We start from the raw sequence: 19812 nt of genomic DNA, 5'->3' as shown, positions 1-19812 counted from the left end.
TGAGCAAGACCTACTGAGATTTTTCTTATTATGTGCTTTAAAATGCAGATTTCATATATTTCTTTTTAACCACAATAACTTTAAATAAACCTCACAAAATGTCATCCACGTAGCTGTCTGCACAGCTAACAAATATTTTAGTCCACATAAAAATAAGAAAAAAAAAAACCAAAATTCTATTCAAAATAGAACATCTTAGACTGATATATGAAGTTGTTTTTTTCCCCTGTAACTCCAAAAATTCCACCCAAACTCTTAAATGTGTCCACCATTCCTAAGTACTTAAAAGTTAGTTCTTAGCAAATTAGTGTTACCACATGAACTCCACCTAACCAAGCATCCCCTTAGGCATAAATAAAAAAGTAACTAGACCCAAAAGGGCATGTAAAAACCTGACCTAGGTTTATCTTTCTTATAAATAAAATCCTAATGATTCTGGGTCTTTATTGGTAAAATGTAGTAAAGAAAAATGTTATTTCTTCCAAAAGCCAACATGAGCCATATCTCATCATCTAGTAGTAGTTCCATGGGGTAAAATTTAAAACTTATAAAACACAACTGCTTTTATTGTACCAAAGTTCCTTGGACTGACCATGGTGGCAGCTTCATTATCCTGGTCACTCTGAAGCAGTAAAGCACACTGCCGCAGGCAGGAATCAGGGTCATCTTGTGCCAGGTATAATCGTGCCAGTTCCAACATAATCTGTAAAGCAAAGGGCTAGATTCATCAGACACTGTACAGAATAAAAAGTGAATGAGGAAAATATGTGGACACAGATTAAACTTTAGTTGACCAAAAGTCATTGCAATAAAAATGCCAAGTATAATAGACAAAAAAAAACCCACAAAAAACTGTATGTATACCATCTCTATTTTCTCTTACACTAGAGAAAAAAACAAAGCAAACAAACAAAAAACAGAGAAATAGGTAGTAACTCGCTTCAAAAGTAGAGTGACATAATGCATTGTGAAAAGAACACTGGTCTTAAAACCAGGAGATTGGATTCTAGTCCCAGGTCCTCCATGACAGGGCCAAGTCAGGTCCCTTCTACCTCTCTTAATCTGCTTTCTCATTTGTAAAATAAAAAGCTTCAAGAGATAATCTCTAAGGTATGCCTCAGATTTAAAAGTAGGATTCCAACTCCTTTAGCCACCACTGAAAAAGGTATCTGTTTGGTTATGCCTTGCTAAAGGTTGTTTTTGCCCTTTATCTGAAAAAACTATATTAATAAAAATGTCCAAACTAGTCATTAAATTCTAGAGGATAGTTGTCTTTTGTACATGATCACTTACTTAAGTGTTTAGCCATTAATTATTTTCAAAAATTAATAATCTCTCCAGATCTTCTCAGATCTTGACAGAGTTAAAACATTTTAGTTTTTATATAACCAGTCATGTATGTAAGTGTACTACACCAAAATTATCTTTACATTTATTCTCCCACTGTGCCATATGAGGCCATAGATTCAGCCTAGCCATTTTTGCATCCTTAGTACTAAACACCAGTTGAAATACAGAGTGTAAAACAGCTGTTTAGTAAAAGGAACTGAATTATCTAAATCCAGATATTTGTGATTGAGAAATTATTTAAATTATTTTAAAATTATTTCAATTATTTTGATAAATTAAATTGATAAAATAAATTAATTTGAAAATTATTTAAGTTATTTTGATAATTAAAAACACAAATATTAAAACATTTTGCAAGTTGCTTTATATTACTTGTTCCATTACAGTTTTTAAACTGTAATGTTCTGCTTTTTTTTTTTTTTTGACAGGGTATTGCTTTGTTACCCAGGCTGTAGTACAGTGGCATTATCATAGTTAACTGCAGCCTTGACCTTCTGGGCTCAGGTGATCCTCCTGCCTCAGCACCCTGAGGAGCTGGGACTACAGGTACATACCACCACGTCTGGATAATTTTTGTACTTTTTAGTAGATGGGGGTTTAGCCATGCTGCCTAGGCTGGTCTTGAACTCCTGGACTCAAGTGATCCGCCTGCCTTGGCCTCTCAAAGTGCTGGGATTATAGGCATGAGCCACTGCATCCGGCCTTAAACTTTAATATTCTTAATGTAAGGCATCATATAAGATTTTGAAAGTTTTTGAGGAATAATATTAATCTTTTAACTTGTATTTTTGTTATATTTCTTTGTAAATCTTCTTCTTTTTCTCTATTTTATTTTTTCAGATAGAGTCTCGCTCTATTGCCCAGGCTGGAGTGCAGTGGTGTGATCTTGGGTCACTGCAACCTCCACCTCCCAGGTTCAAGTGATTCTTCTGCCTCAGCCTCCCAAGTAGCTGGGATTACAGGAGCCACCCCCCCCACACCCCCACCATGCTGGCTAATTTTTGTATTTTCAGTACAGACAAGGTTTCCCTATGTTGGTCAGGCTGGTCTCAAACTCCTAACCTCAGATGATCCACACACCTCGGACTCCCAAAGTGCTAGGATTACAGGCAAGAGCCACTGCACCCTGCCTACATCTTCTTTTAAAACAAGCTGGTAAAAATTTTACATCTGAGGAAATTAGAGGACATCTGGAATAAAAGGTACTTAAAATTTTATAAAGGTACTGACCTTATTATCTGTTTCATAGTGAACCAGAGCCTCTCTATAAAACTTAATTGCTTTTTCATAGTCTCGCTGAGCAACAGAATGTTTTGCAATCTCTGCACAAATTTCAGCTGCTAAATGTTTCTGTGCAGGAACTGCATCTGGCTGTTCCATCTGAACACGTTTTAGTACCCGAGCTTGTAATTCTCGAGCCTAGAAAAAATCAGGATAAAAGGAATAAAAAAATAAAGAAAGGAAATTAAATTCTCTATAACTCACACACAGCATAATTTTACAGATATATTTAAACATTATGAACCCTTGATCTAACAAATCCTGATCCAAAGAAAATGTATTCTTGAGATCTCAAGCATGTACTTCTTTGCAAATGAGCCAGCATGCATGTATCTTTCCAACAAAACACTTACGGAATTACTGAGTCTTTTCCCACTGTTACAAGCATGTGTATAGGAAGTTCACTAAGGAGGAAATACAACCTTGAAACAAATACAAAGACGTGGGGCCTTCCTCAGGGTAAGAATGTAGAGTAGATTGTTAAATTGGAAGAATATCAGCCTTTCCACCCATCCATCTGGTTTCTGGAACATTGAGATGTTCCTTCGATAAATGGTAAGAACTCCCATGTTTTAGGTCTTCAAAAATAAAATTCACGTTTCAGCTATACATAATGATTCACTAATGAATGCATTCATTTAACAAATAGTAAATGCCTACCACATGCAATATATTATGCTACACACAGGGCACCCTTCTTGGGAGTCTTGTCAAAATGTTAGCAAACAATTGCTTTGAAACAGGTTTTCTTTTTTTTTATCCTCTCAAGCCAGAGGTTGAGAGAGTCATAACAGCATTCTTTTGCAAATGAAATAAAAATATAAGTGTATATAGCATGTGGTTAACATTAAAACTGTTTCATGAAATTTTTATTTTGGTTATATTAATATGTGTTTAAGTATGTCAGTATATGTACCTTTGTGTGTTTTGGATTATACATATGCATACATCTGTTCATGTTTTTACATAGCTACACACATATACACACACTCATGCATGTGCTCCTAGTAAAAAACCTGAAAACAATTGGTTTAGATAGGACGATCTCTGTCTTGCAGGAAGGCATCCTTGCATCCCTGAATTCTTGTACCTCTACATATCAAGATGTCCTCCTCTGACATCACTTAGCCAATAGGAAAGTAGAAAGCAGGGAAAGACCCCGGGGCCCATTCCTAGCACCTCAGGGGTAAGGGTACCATCCCAAGGACACAAGTTTCCAGGTAGCAGCCTCCAAGAATTTTGTTAGAGATGTCCCATCACTTATGGCCCTCTACTGTTTTACATCTGGACTCTGAATTGCAAGTGTAAGAAAGAAAGTGAAAATTAAAGAGAAAGTGGAACAAATATTGGTGACAGAGGCCCCTGGCAAAGTGCCCCCAGAGGACAGTTGTCCCTTTTCCAACAAGATAAGCGGAAAATGCTGTTGTCATGGGAGTACATAATAGAAAACCTAACTCAGTCTTGGAAGTCAGGTGAGAATTAAAAGAATGGCTAGTAGTTACACCCTGGTGAGTTGGGGAAAAAGAGATGGCATGAAGAGATGGAATGGTTCATAGGCATTAGGAATCACATGTGAAGGAAAGAGAATAAGGGATACACTGTTTGATAAAATAATTAGAAGAAAAAATGGCTGAAAAGATACACAGAATATACAACAGGTAAGCCTGTTAAATAATCTACATTTTATCCTAGAGGCCATGGGAAGCTACTACGCCATGTTTATAAGCATTGGCATGACAGGATCAGGTTGCCTTTGGGAACCATCACCCTGGTGGCACTGTGAAGAACTGACTAGAGGGAAACGAGACTGGAAGAGGATGGGATCAATCAGGAGGATACTTCAGGACTGTAAGCAAGAAATAACGATGGAGTCAGCTAAAAGATGACAGAGAGGGCTACAGAAATGCAGAGTTATTGGAAAAGTCTGAAATGTTTAGGAAGCAAAATTCCAAAGACTTGAGATTTCCCTAAATTTACCATTTCTGTCACTGCCAAAAATGTTTAGCAACTTTGCAAAAACACTATGACAGAACCCCTAAGTTACATCATGTGAAAAATTAAGCTCAATAAATGGTCGCTGAATAAATGAACAGAAAATATCAAAAACTTTGACTCCTCTTACAGGTTTCTGTTTGAATTGCATCTTCAGATTTGTCTCTTTGTCATTCAGAATATACAGCATTGTCATCATTGGGAAGAATGTTACAGTTCCTCAAACCTTATCAAAGATGAATAATCCCTGGGCTCTAACATATAAACTCAACAGTTTGGGGTGCTGGTATTGCCTAGCCATGGCATGCTGTTTTTTGATATTGCTTCATATGTCTGCTTTTATAACACAGGGCCTCATACAACTATGGTGACTGGGACTAATGATATTCATAAAGGAGTGAACTGAGCTAAATTTATTTCTAAAATGTTTTAAAAGTCTACGTTTACCAAAGATTACACTTTCCTTCTAGCTTCTGATAGCTAACCTATTGCTGGGTGCATTTCTCTATCATGTGATTCAGAAAATAAGAGCTAAAATGTACCAACCATTAAGGATAAGACATTAACATTGTTTAAGATTACATACTTTAATGATATCATAAACTTAGATGGATATCACAGAATCTAATAATCCAAGCTCAATGCATTCACAGCTAGGACAAAAAAATTTTGGGACTTTCTACTGAAACTTGGGTAAGCACCCACACTCATGCACACACACGTGCACACACACATATACACGCCCCTGTCGGTTAAATCTCAAAACCAAAACACTATAAATTATTTGCAGAATGCAGAACTCTTCTGGGTACACGGGAATCAAGTCGAAAGGTGACTAGTACAGTATCCTGGAAAGCACAAAGGGTTAGGACTGAGGCATCTGCATTCCACTTCAAACTCTTCTAGTAACCAGCTGTATAATCTTGGACAGATACTCTCTGTGGGAAAATGAGCAGAGTAATACATAAACTGCTTGCTTACCTCAGAGACCTGTTGCTTCCAACATATCACGGGAGCTCACAGACACAGGATAAATAGAATGAGATAAAAATGGTCTTTTTAAAAAAAATCAAGTATGAAGAAGGCAAGTGATGATTTCACAACTAGACAACTGCAAAACAAACCAATATTATGGATCCTATCTGGGGAACGGTAAAGTGCCCTCAGGGAACTTGGGAAGTAAGATTATCCCTCTCAGAAGTAAGCTGCAAAATCAAGACATAATAGATAGAGCAGATAGGCAAAATCGCTTAAATGAGATGGAGAACCTAGAAGATTTACTTAAAAATCTTCCAGTATCTGATACTGAAATAAAATATATCACATTGTGTTCCCTATAAACAAAGTTTCAAACAACTAATTTAAAATGCCTGACAACAATAATGGAAAAGGCAAAAGTAGAATAACAGAATTTGAATAAGAAGAAATGTGTGTTGTAATGTAGCTAACACTGAAAAATAATAAAAGGAGGTATAAATAACACAATAATAGAGGGGAAAGTGGAATAAGAATAATTTAACTCATAAAAGTCAAGAAAATTCAGAAAAAAATAAATTATAAGATGGCAAATCCAAATCCAAATATAATTCATAATTATATTAAATGTTAAAAAATTATAATAGATTAAGATTGTCAAGAAAAAAATTATATGCTGACAGATCTTCAATAAAAGGACACGGAAAATTGAAAGTAAAAGAATGCAGGAGATATACCATGCTAAAAGGAAGCTGGACTTAGCCATATAAACACAAAACAAAGGACATTTTAAAGCAAGAAGCATTACTAGAAATGAAGAAGGCCATTTTATTATTTTAAAGAACTTAATTCACCAGGAAGATATTGTAATTCTAAATCTGGATCATTCAATGATGTATCTTCTAAATAAATGAAGCAAAAATACATACAACTAAATGGAAAAAGAGAAATCCACAATCATACTGAAAGACTTTAACATCCCTCTCATACAAACAGACCAAAACCAAGCAAACAAATAACAACCAAACCCTAAGAACAGGGAAGATGTAGAGAAATCAATCAACAAATCTGACCTAATTGACATACGGTTGAACTAAGTATTTATTAGGTTGGTGCAAAAATAATTATGGTTACAGCAATGCTAGAAACACATTATTTCAAGTTCACAAAGAACCTTTACCAAAATTGATTATAACGTGGGATGTAAAGCAAGCTTCAACAAATTGCAAAGGATTGAATCATTCAAAGTATGCCTTGGCACAGCAGAAGTGTACTAGAAATCAGTATCAAAAAGATAACAAGCAAATCAGACCTCCATAAAAATTGAATGCTACACTTTTAAATAACCCACTGGTCAAAGAACCAGTCAAAGTGAAAATGAGGAAATGTTTTATAATAATAATAATAATAAATATAATAATAATAATAAAATAATAATAAACTTGTGGAATGCTGATAAACCAGTGTTGAGGGAGAAATTTATTGCTTCAAATGAATAAGAAAAGAACAAAAGCTTGAAATCCATTACCTAACATACTATTTCAAGAGGCTAAAAACTAAAATAAAATAAAAATTAGTAAACCAAACCCAAAGAGTGTAGAAGAAATTATGAGGTTGAAAGAAAACATTTCATGAAGCCAGAAAAGGCAAACGTTGACCCTTCGAAAATATTAATAAGATAATGAACCCCTAGCATAATTGATTATCAAAGAAGAAAAATAAAATTACTAATACCAGGTTTGTAAAAGGGGATCTTTTTCACTGCATTTGTAGACATTCAAAAGAAAAGATAAAATAAATTTATGTTAATACATTTAACGATAAACTGACTACTTAAAAAAATCCAAATTGATATAAGAAGCAATTTGAAAATGATCAGTCTGAAGTCTATTAAAACCTTTCCTTCAAAGAGTTGGGTCTCAAGGTCTGGAACACTGAATTGTTCCAAACATCAAAGAATTAGCAGCCAGGTGCGGTGGCTCACACCTGTAATCCCAGCACTTTGGAAGGCCAAGGCAGGTGGATCACCTGAGGTCAGGAGTTTGAGACCAGCCCAACCAACATGGTGAAACCCCGTCTCTGCTAAAAATACGAAAACTACAAAAATTAGTTGGGCATGGTGGTAAGCGTCTATAATCCCAGCAACTCGGGAGGCTGAGGCAATAGAATTGCTTCAACCTGGGAGGCAGAGGTTGCAGTGAGCTGAGATCACGCCATTATACTCCAGCCTGGGCAACAAGAGTGAAACTCCGTCTCAAAAACAAAACAAAACAAAAAAAGAAAAAAGAAAAAAAGAATTAGCATCAATTTGTTGAACACACAGATGTAGAAATCCTGAACAAAATACTGTAAAACATCTTTACATTCCAGCAAATCTTTTTAAAAATTGTATCAAAGTAACATTTATTTCAGTGATATAAGTGTGGTTTAACATTTGAAAATAAATCAATTTAATATACCACATTTGAAAAGAAAAATGGGAGGAAAGACATATGATCATCTTGACAGATGCAGAGAGTATATTTGATAATAATTTAAGTGACTTATGAAGAAGTTGTTAGCAAACCAGAAACTGAATCATCACAAAAAAAAAAATCAACCACTTGGGAACATACCTAAGGAAATCTGTGTAAAACCTCTATGTTGAGAACCATAAAATATTAAGAGAAAAAAGAACAATTAAATAAATGGAGGAAGAAAGCACTAAGTGCAAATCCTGATGATGACACTAGTCATATGACTTCACACAAGTTATTCAACCAAGTCTCCTCAGCTGTAAAACAGGATTTAAAAATTCCAATCTTTCCTAATTGCTATAATAGTAGTAATAATATATTTAAAATGTATAATCCATAAGCATTCAATAAGTATTTTGATTTTGACATATTTTCTGCAGCTGTTTGGCCAAAAGAGATTGCTTTCCTCTTATACATGGCATATTTCCTTCTGCATCCATCTCCTCCTACCTCATGACCACACTCACAGACAAATGTGTTTACCTGTTGTAATGCAGTGATCGCATCACCAGGTCTTTCCATTTTACTATAAACTTTTGCTAGAAGAACTTGACAACGTCCATCCTCCATGAGAGCTGATAGTTCATTTACTATGAAAGAATGGAATGTAATGGAAAAAATTATTCATCTTAAATAAATATTTACATTTTTCCAGAATTTTAAAAACTGGGCTCTAGAAAAAATGATTTTGAAAAATACTGAATACAGTTAAAATTTTCTCAGTTACCTGAAGAATGGTCAAATTAAAAAAAAAAAAAAAGAAAAGAAAAGATTTAAGATAAAAACTGGCTGGATGAAAAGTTAAAGAACTGGTTAACAACTAGAGGCTTTTCTTAGACATATATTAAGAGATAACAATTTAACACCACAATAATTTCCAGTTTTACCCTTAAGTGTATAAAAATTTGTTTACAGAAGTCATTAAAAGAAGATACGGTAGTTGCTATATGCAGTTAAGAAGATAACTGCTCTTTTAAAAATCAAAGATACTTGATAAGCAATAAAGTACAGTTATTAAGAGCACTGACTTTGATGTTGAACAGTCTGGTTTCAAATCTAGGCTTTACCACTTACTAGCCCTTTAATTTTGAGCATGGTACTTAACCATTCTGTAATTCCCTCTCATCTGTAAAATAGGAAAAATGATAGCACTTACCTCACAGGGTGGATGTAAGATTTTAAAAGCTAATAAGTTACTAAATAAGTTAAAATATGCAAAGTAATGAAAACAAACTCTGGTACATGGTAAGTGCTTTTTAAATATTTGGTTAATGCCAAATACTTTATAAAAAATTTTATAAAAAATAGGGTTATATAAAAAAAAAACCCTAGATAATTAACAAAAATGTTTCCTCCACCATCTGTCAAGTGCACAGTTCATGACACGCCATGCCATTTTGCCAACTAGGTAGTTTTGAACGTATCAATAAAACTGAGTTTCAGATTGCTAAATTTAAAATGGGTATGATTATATCTGCCTCAAAGATGAATACGAGTCCTGAGGAGATAATGTATGAAATGTATATGAAGGCATCTGCGTATGTCATGGGCATGCTCAGCAAATATTAAATGAAAGATTTTATGTTACATGAATATAATATACCCACTGTAACTAAAACAGATGATACTTGAATCTCTCTCCCCGTACAAACTTTTCAAAATGTATATCCACATTTAGGCCTTTCAAGTGTTTCAAAAGAAGATCTGATAAATCCATGCATATATTTTTATGGAACTAATAATACTTCATACAATAAATACGTTTATAATTAGAAGAATTTAAGCACCAATGTCATCAAAGCTAAACTAAAAGATCATTTTGAAAGTATCAGAAAACTTACAATCGGCTTCTCTCATCATGTGTTCAAATGTATTTTAAAGCTACACTAAACATGTTGTTGGCAAAAGAAAAGGAACATACACAATGGAATAAAATAAAGATTCCTATCATCAGAGTAATGTCTATGAAGGAGTTTATTATAAAATAAAGGAGGCAGTTCCATAAATGGCATGAAAATAAAATTGGCTATACACTTTGGAAACTATATACTAAAACTCGTATATGGAATAAAGTACATGGATTAAAGTTCTCAATATAAAAATTAAAACAATATAAATGACAAAAATATATGGAAGTACTTTCATAATGTTAGGATTAGGGAAGAATGACAAGAAATTTTAGAGAATGACAAGAAATTCAGAAACAAAAAAAAGACATGAAAAGCAGATATATGATCATTAAATATTCTACTTGATCAAAGATACAATAAACAAATCTGATAAAGAAAAGACAGCCTGGGAGGAAGTATCTACAACATGAATATTAGGTAAAAGATTAAAGACAAAGAATATAATTAAAAATTCCTAGAAGAAAATAAGATACATAAAATACCTAACCTTATCACTCATCAAAGAAATGCAAATTAAAATAAGTTTATTTTTCATGACTAATATGACATAATGTCAGGAAGTTTTTAGCCTTAAGAAAGAACAATGGGGCCAGATTCAATTCTAGAAAGTACAGAGAGGTATATGTATATAAAGAAGGATTTTATCTCAGTACTGCTTCCAACTATTCCCCAAGCTAAATGTGTATTCCAATATGAGACTCATCAAGTCAATTATGATATTAACATACAGTGGAATACTCTACATATGCTAAAAAATAAAGAAGAACTATATTTCTAACAAGGAAAGGAGTTATTAAATGAAAAATGCATACTGCAGAATTATAGGTGCACTATAATCTATTTAGAAAGAAAAAAGTGGTAGGTATAATAATTGTGTATATATGAGACAGGTAAAGATGGGGGCAGGGAGACTGATTATCATGATATACAAGTTGTTAAATATGGTTTTCTCTGGAGAGTGGGAGAGGACACAACTTTTACTCACTTCTGTAATCTTTAAATTCTCGCAATGGGTAATCACTTTTATTGAAAAATAAAGATCTTTAAAAAGCAAATTTTCACAAACTTGAAAGAAGGTAACTTGATAGTATCCAAACAAATTTTAAATGTACAAAATCTTCAACTCAGCACCCTACTCTAAAAAATACATGCAAATGTACACTAAGGAATGATACAATGATATTTGTTGTAACACAGATTATAATATCAAAATAATGGAAAACAAACTAAACATCCAATAATTTCAAGAAAATTAAGTAATTTATTGGCATTATGGAACATTATGATGCCTGTAGATAGAATAATATGAATAAAAATTCCTAGAAGAAAATAAGACACATAAACAAAATAATACCTAACTTTATCACCCATCAAAGAAATGCAAATTAAATGCATGATGTACTGACATCAAACTATCTGGGACATGTATGTGGAAAAAATTGCAGAAAAGCAAGAATAACAGTTTTGCGCAGGAAAATCACATTACATTTATATATACACAAACATATATAGAATATTAAATTATAAGCTACTAGGGAGGTAATTTGAGAACAAGGCAAATGGAATTCATAGGAGAAACAGATGACTTATGCATTATATTCTTTTATAGAGCTTGAATTTTAAAAAAGAAACATGCTACTTTTGTAAAAAGTAAAGATTACAAAAATGTTAATGTGGTTAAATATGAGGTAGTTGTAATTTAAAGATAACTTACTTTATATTATTTTGGGAAGTAAGCTATATTTCTATAACACAATTAACTGTTTCATAAATCTGCTACTAGGTTTTAAAATATCACATTTTAGTAGAGTGGCATTCTGATAAAAGAAAAAATACGCATGTATTTATATAACCAACCACATATAAAATATTGAGAATACAAATACATATTTATGCAATATAAAAATAAAATGGATCAGACTTATCAGACTTTTTTCAAACCAGAAAGACTTTCATACCAGGTTCATGAGCCAGAGCATGTCGAAGAACTTTTTCTGCTTTGTCATACCATTTCAATTTTAATAAGAGCTCAGCCAGGTCATAGCAAAGATAATTCTTTTGTCCACTTTTCAGAGCAGTTTCATAGTAAGTGATTGCCTAAACAAAATTCATTTCATTTAAGGGAACAAGACAATGAGAATGGCATTCAAGCACAGCTATTTAACACATTACAGACTTAAAGCATAGGTGTAACTAGAAATAACCAGGAAGAATTGTAGGCATATGCCTGCCTGTCAATTAAGTATGCCATTCTTCTCAGAGAATAGATCATCACATGAAACAACTAACATTTCTTTTTCTTTTACTTTTTTTTTTTTTTTTTTTTTTTTTGAGACAGAGTCTCACTCTGTCACCCAGGCTAGAGTGCAGTGGCGCAATCTCAGCTCACTGCAACCTCTGCCTCCCAAGTTCAAGCAATTCTCCTGCCTCAGCCTCCCAAGTAGCTGGGATTACAGGAGCTCACCACCATGCCCAGTTTTTTTTTTTTTTTTTTTTTTTTTTTTGTATTTTTTTTTTGTAGAGATGGGGTTTCACCATGTTGGCAAGGCTGGCTTCAAGTGCCTGAACTCAAGTGATCCACCCGTCTTGACCTTCCAAAGTGTTAGGATTATAGGCGTGAGCCACCACACCTGGCCAACAACTAACATTTCTTACGATAAGTAACTAAAGAACGGTACTTGGCAAATAATTTTGTTACAGGTTTTGTGAGGCCAGGGAACCTTATCAAAGGCATACATTTTGCTAGCTATTGTACATATGGTCAACAATTACCAGGAATAGGGCAAGAATATAACAGTTAGAAAAATCTGTTTCCCCTACTGGAAAAAAAAAATGAACTCAAAACACATAGCTTGCAAAAACTGGTGCAACAGAAAGAACATTTATCATGTTTTGTTACATAATAAAAGAGATAGAAGAATAGCAACTTTACAGTAATTGATTTGATAGCAAGGATTCTAGCTGCAAGATGAAGCAAGCTCTAGGGTCCAAATAATCATCACAAAATGAAGCAATGAAGAATCTGAGATACTTTAACACAAATCCCAGTTCATAAATACAAATTTGGAGTTCACAACCATTAAAGATGCAAATGGTGCTTGCTGAAGCTTCTCGAGAACAGGGTGTGATAAATTTGATGCAACAGACACATTTCAAACAATAAAGTACTTACCATTGAGTAGTTATGAGTTTTGATAAGTGCTTTGCCCATTTTACTTGCCAATGTCCCATCTTTCGGGTTCTGATTTAATGCTTGCTCGTATGCTACTATGGCTTCTTCAGGCTAATATTGCCAGACACAAAAAATAAGCAATAAAAAATAGCATAACTGGGTCCCATTAAAGGGCAACATTTCTATAATTAAGCTCTACATTTGGAAGATTACCTAGGACTAAGCATATATTAAAGCACAGGAACTTTAACAATTTCAAAAAGGTGATAAATGAGAAGAGCAGGTATGGGTAGGTATAATTTATTAGTATAATTCTACCCATATTAATTGTGCTCTTGTCTATATAAATAACAGTATGTGAACTAAGAGACACCATGTTGACTTTTCATTTCCAGAAGTCATTATAACTGCCAGTTATAGAGGTCTGGAGGATTGGTTCCCTTTGAAGAAAACACCATCTTAGTCTGTAGCTCCCTTTATCCTTTGGTAAAAAGAAGAAGATTCCTAACATACTTCTGGTATCACCTCTACTTTTTTTTTTTTGAGATGGAGTTTTGCTCTGTCGCCCAGGATGGAGTGCATGGCGCAATCTTGGCTCACGGCAACCTCCACTTCCCAGGTTCAAGCAATTCTCCTGCCTCAGCCTTCTCAATAGCTGGGACTACAGGCACGGCTAATTTTTTGTATTTTTAGTAGAGATGGGGTTTCACCATGTTGGCCAGCTGGTCTTGAACTCCTGACCTCAAGTGATACGCCCGCCTTGGCCTCCCAAAGTGCTGGGATTACAGGCATGAGCCACCGCACCCAGTCTCATCTCTATTTCAAATAACAATAGTGCTGAATTTCTGCATCAACTCAAAAGAGAAAAATCAATTTTTTAAAATTGTAATGGATATTTCCCTTTTATTGTGATGACTGGATCTTCAAATATTAAATATTATTTTAAAAAACATCCTTTTAATAGGAAGTTGTACTCATCACAAATAATTTTTTAAAAATTGCAGTTCAGTAACATCAGAAATTTTACCTCTAGAATATTCATGTATGCATCACCGAGGAGAAGAAAAGACCGAGGGTTAGCCATTCTTTCAGCAATTTCTCTGGAAATCAGACCAACACTACTTAGTATATTGAATACAGGTATCTTCTTCCAAAAATAAAGTAAAATAAAATAAAATAAAAAATAAGCTCATTTATTTCAGTTAGCCAGTAGCCTTCAGAATATCTCTATATATCCAACAGTGTAATATTATAAAAACCTCATGCATACCCACAACCAAATTGTATATGCTAAATCAGTTATTTCTGTCACTGAATCTTTCCATTTTCTGAAATGCAGGTAACCGAGTACAGGTAGATAGTAAATATCTAAGTTCTCCTTGTCTGGACCTATACATTTTGCTATGTTTACTTCTGAAATGATGTGGGAGTGAAGGTACCAAAAAAACGATGGGAGAATAAAATTTTACTGTCCTCCTATGCATCTTGAGTGCTGATACTCATGGCATAAATTATATGCTGAAATAAGTTACCTTAAGAAAATACAAAGTCTTTTATTTCAGTATTTGTTGCTTACATTTGACCTGAAAACGCAGACTACTAAAGGTCATATTACCAAAGTTATTGAAATAACAATGTGGTGTTAAGTCTTTAACATAGACTATTTTATCTAATTGGTCCAAAAATTCTTGAGAATTATCTCAGTTTTATAGATGATGTTAAGAGTTGCAGCTGATGTGTCAGATCTTCCTGAAACAAAATCTGTGCTTTTAACTATTACATTATGCTACATCAAAAATAAGTCAACCCTATTTCGAATTATTTTCATATCATTAGGGATGACAGTGATGATCTTTTGGAAATACCTTAGAAAATACAATCTAGGAACTCCAGTCCATCCATCTAAACATGCAGTGCTGCTCAGTTTCTTTGAATCACTCAGCACTTAAAAGAATCTGAGCAACTTTTTGAGTTTGATATAATATAGGTGAACCAATACTGAATTACTTCATCAACAGTTTACTATGGTCTCAAGAGCTAAAAACGTTAATTTTCCCTTACATAGAGTGTATGCTTCTATGTTTACCCTTCTGTTTGGGGAGAAGAGGAAGAGCAATCTCTCTCTTTCTCCGTGTGTGTGTGTGTATGTGTGTGTGTGTTGTGTATCCCTATAACTCATAAGGGCATCAGTGTGACACACTTTTAAGATCATGTTCTTTCACCAAGAAATATCTGTAACCCACATCTTAGCATGGTACATACTAAAATAATTTTTTTTCTATAACTACTATAATAAATATGCTTGCCTGTCCCCTGGATTACTGTTACATTACATGATGCTGTTAAGTTATTAGAATACAGGGTACACTTTCGCTTCTCAAACAGGAAGATCTAGGGTCCGAAAATAATATTTGATAAGGAGAGCTGAGAAACTACAGTAAGCCAATTTGAAAGAATCATAATTATGTTTTAGGGAGAGCAAACAACTTGGTTACAGTGATTGTGGTTGGTGGTAGAAGGAATCAAGACCACATTCAGAAAACGATCTGTAAAGTATTTGCAAAGCAGTTGAAGAAAGTAAAAAAAAAAAAAAAATGGGGAATCAATATTAGTGGCTAAATGTGTCAAAATATAATGGGTTGAGACAATTACTTACCTAAAACAAGTGATATATAACATTTTATCTTTTCTGTGCTTCAGATAAATATCTGCCATTTTTTCTCTGGCCTCTATAAAATAAGGCTGTTCGGCTGTAACATTCTGAAGGATGCTTAAAGCCCGTTCAATATCTCCTTGGGCTAGAGCTAGGTCTGCATTAGCAATGGCAACCCGCACTTCTTCAGATGTTCCAGAAAATTCATGGATGGCATCTTGTAAAACTTTGGCTGCCTCATGCTGTAAAGATGAAATTAAAATATCATTCTTCCAAAATAGTGAACAAATAACACTAGAAAGAGAGATTTTCTCATAACGCAGAATAAATGCTAGTACATTTATAATATTTATGAAATAAATTAATAGAATTTTCTGAAACTTCAAAAATTTAAAACTAAACCCATGACCAAAATCAGATGAGGCTGTAAATACTGTTAGCTAGATAAATGTTTTCACACCTAGGACAACAGCAGCTGCTACAGAGGGTCACTGCTACTATATTAATGAGCACTTACTTAGCACCCAGCATTGTATAATGAAGAGCTGTACACACTGGGTCTTCATTAAGTGGCAGATTACTTTATTCCCTCCACCAGAACAACATTGTTGCTACACTTTAGGTGAATATTCTACCTTATTTCCAAATGTGTACCTTGATGAATCGAAAATGTCATTTAAGAGTCGTCTCAACTTCATAGATTACAAGAATTCCAGAAATGTTAAAATGTAATTTAAGTGTACCTTAGAATCAACTATATAGGGTATAATTGGCCTTTCTTGTTAAATGTACTTTAAGTTAATTAGTAAAACAGAAATTCTCTCACACCTGTAATTCCAGCACTTTGGGAGGCCGAGCTGGGTGGATCACTTGAGCCCAGGAGTTTGAGACCATCCTGCATAACGTAGGGAGACCCTCTACAAAATATTTTAAAAACTAGCTGGGCATGGCCCAGCTACTTGAGAGGCTGAGATGGGAAAATCCCTTGGGCCCAGGAGGTTGCAGTGAGCTATGATTGTATCACTGCATGCCAGCGAGGAGACAGAGTGAGACCTTATCACTAAAAAATACAATAAATAAATGGAAATTCTTTGTGATTTGGCAAATATTTAGAAATACAGCCTTCTTATTTTCATTAAAATATGAAAAATAAGTGACTAGCAAGTGCTGCAACCTAAAACAACTGATACAAATGACTTTGAGTTCCTCATTTTCTACAAAGTTTAATTCTCCCAGAATTACTTTCTATCTTATCTGTATATATTATTATTTTTTAAAATATCTGACTTTATAATATTCCTATGAGTATTCATTCATTTATTTTGTTTCCTCATCTACTAGAATTTCAGGTTGGTATTTTCTTTTTATTTCAGTAGTTCTAGAGTGTGCATAAATGTGTGTTTGTGTATATGTGTGTAAGTCTTTTTAGGGATTCATAGGATTATAACTGCATTATATTATTACATTCACAGTAACCAAGAGAGTTGTACATCATGTTATTATGTTTCATTGTAGTCAACATGAGCACACTGATACTTTAGGTCACCCAGGAGCAAATTATGTTTAACTTTCAGGAGCTTACAGGAAGTTTATGTTTTAGTACAAGGCAATGAGAAATAAATTTTTCTAAAGTTTACCACTTGGTCAAGGAAATACATTTAGCTTTTCATTTCTTTTTTTTTTTTTTTTTTTTTTTTGAGATGGAGTCTCATTCTGTCACCCAGGCTGGAGTGCAATAGCGTGATCTCGGCTCACTGCAACCTCCACCTCCTAGGTTCAAGCGATTCTCCTGCCTCACTCAGCCTCCTGAGCAGCTAGAACTACAGGCACGTACTACCATGTCCAGCTAATTTTTGTGTATTTTTAGTAGAGACAGGGTTTCACCATATTGGCCAGGCTGGTCTCAAACTCCTGACCTCAGATGATCCATCCGACTCGGCCTTCCAAAGTGCTGGGACTACAGGTGTGAGCCACCGTGCCCAGCCAGCTTTTCATTTTCTACTAATATATATGTTAGAATAAGAAAGTTCACATCTGAGCCCTTAAATTAAAACTTGACCTACCTGCTCTCCATTTAAGCGGTGAAGCTCTATCAATTCAAGAAAGATCGATAAACGATGGCTTGTATCAACTTCAGTTTTTCTGTCTTTTGATTTTGTGGAAGCTCCAATTCTTTTCATTCCTGGTAAACTCATTGCCATATGCAGTGTTTTAATTGCATCTGCTATTTCTCCCATTTTCTTTTGTGACTGAGCTTTTATCAAATGATATAAAGGATATTCTCTCACCTGAAAAATAATATTTAATAATATTTCCTTGGAGTGCCTACAACATCAACACATAATTTACAATCCATCAAACATTAAAATAATGAGATCACTGAGAACAGTCCATCTTTGATTGTATGCATGAAGTCTATCTCTGCCCTCTTATTAACCCTCTGATTATTTATCATATTAAATTGGATTTAGGAAAATTGCTTCTCCCTGCATCCTTTGAGATGACAAAGAGGTTGATTACATATTTCTCCTGTGACAGAAGAGAAAGTGTAAACAAGGTTTATAAGGCTAGCAACTACATTCTAAGAGATTATTTGAATTTTCAGGAAAGGAATTTCTTTATCTGGCACTTCTAGGACTGATACAAAGTTACTAGATTTCTAGAAACACTGTTTTTCCCCTTTTTTAAATTTGAAGATTAAAAGTTTCAGGACATTTTAATGAAGCATTGACCTTCCCCTTTGACACTACTCCTAAATATGCAGTTCTAAAGCTTCCATCTTTACGTCGGCTATAAACAGTATATACAGAAAACATAAGACAATGATAAAATGAGTTAGGAAAAAGAAGTAAAAGGGAAGGACAGGACCCAGAATGAGGTGACATGGCAGTCACCTAGCGATTAGGAAGTCTATAGTCCTTCTGATGCTGAAGTTCTCAACCTTAGGCAGCCTGGACATTTGCTTACAGAGCTTCATGTGAGACTCACACTCGTGCTCCTCCCTTAGAGAATTTGACTCAGTAGAGGTGTGGCACCAGCACTGGGTCTCTGACATACCACTAGTCTTGAAAACCACGATCCTAAGAAGCAAGTGATATTTTCTGCAAATCTTAATTAGGATTCTCTAATTCACCGAAGGGTTCTCCCTTAACAGGGTTCATGACCCTGTGAAGCAAAGCAAAAGCGATAAGAGCTCCTCCATGACTCGAGGTAATACAGGAAGCAACTGAACCTAGGATTTTCCCTAACGTTGAGGGGATACTGGATGTAACACATAATATCTTGGATAGAAATGTACTGTGTTTATATCCTCAAACCACAAGATTACTTTCAAAATGACAAGATGTTCTTTCACAATGAATCCAAAAAGAAGTTATTAAAAACTAAGGCCCAAGAAATAAACAATTATTATCTTTATACATAAAAATATTTGACATAAGGATCTAGAGTTTATCATCATTTTTATATACCTTCATTATTGCATTTAATTCTCATTGTAACAGCAAAGTATTAGTAAGTGAGTTTTACAGAAAAGAAAACTGAGGCTCAGAGAGAAGTGAAAGACCAGATATTAACCTCAGGATGTTTGTCACCAAGTCCACATAGTTTTTTATCCATACCTGTGTTGCCTCAATTTTTCCTCCTACTGCTTGTGAGCTCAATTTTTTTTTCCATTAAGCATGCAACTGTTAGCAAAATACTACAGGCTAAAACACAAAATACTTGAATATGTAAGCTTTCAAGGAGGGTGACATGTCTTATCCACTTCAGTCTGGAATACTTACCTTAAAATCATAGCTCAGACAAAGTTCAAGAGACTGAGAACACAATTTGACTTTTTCTTGAGACAAGTAAACCTGAGCTAGCAGCAGATGAGCATCGGCATAAGAGGGATTGTGTTCTAAGCAATGCTGAAGGTTATTAAAAGCTGCTTCAATATCACCTAATAAGAAAAACAATGCA

The 19812-nt window shown here is 34.3% G+C and overlaps 1 protein-coding gene across 7 annotated transcripts in view; it reads right to left on the bottom strand.

The window, feature by feature from the left end:
- Positions 1 to 19812, bottom strand: part of TTC21B (tetratricopeptide repeat domain 21B) — a 97162-nt gene that overhangs the window by 43291 nt on the left and 34059 nt on the right. For all 7 annotated transcript variants that reach the window (XR_007718447.1, XR_007718448.1, XR_007718446.1 and 4 more), the window contains 9 exons: positions 19635 to 19792; positions 17913 to 18137; positions 15853 to 16091; positions 14224 to 14296; positions 13197 to 13307; positions 11983 to 12121; positions 8598 to 8704; positions 2581 to 2769; positions 593 to 703 (listed from right to left, as the gene is read on the bottom strand). Coding sequence is in view for 3 of the 7 variants with exons in the window: in XM_050752886.1 (XP_050608843.1) it covers positions 593 to 703; positions 2581 to 2769; positions 8598 to 8704; positions 11983 to 12121; positions 13197 to 13307; positions 14224 to 14296; positions 15853 to 16091; positions 17913 to 18137; positions 19635 to 19792 (1352 nt within the window). In the remaining 4 variants the exon portion in view is untranslated. The remainder of the gene's footprint in view (positions 1 to 592; positions 704 to 2580; positions 2770 to 8597; positions 8705 to 11982; positions 12122 to 13196; positions 13308 to 14223; positions 14297 to 15852; positions 16092 to 17912; positions 18138 to 19634; positions 19793 to 19812) is intronic.

Source organism: Macaca thibetana, chromosome 12 (genome assembly GCF_024542745.1).
Source record: "Macaca thibetana thibetana isolate TM-01 chromosome 12, ASM2454274v1, whole genome shotgun sequence".
Classification (NCBI taxonomy): Eukaryota; Metazoa; Chordata; class Mammalia; order Primates; family Cercopithecidae; genus Macaca; species Macaca thibetana.
Note: the sequence above shows the minus strand (reverse complement) of the source record. Positions and strands in the feature narration are given on the sequence as shown.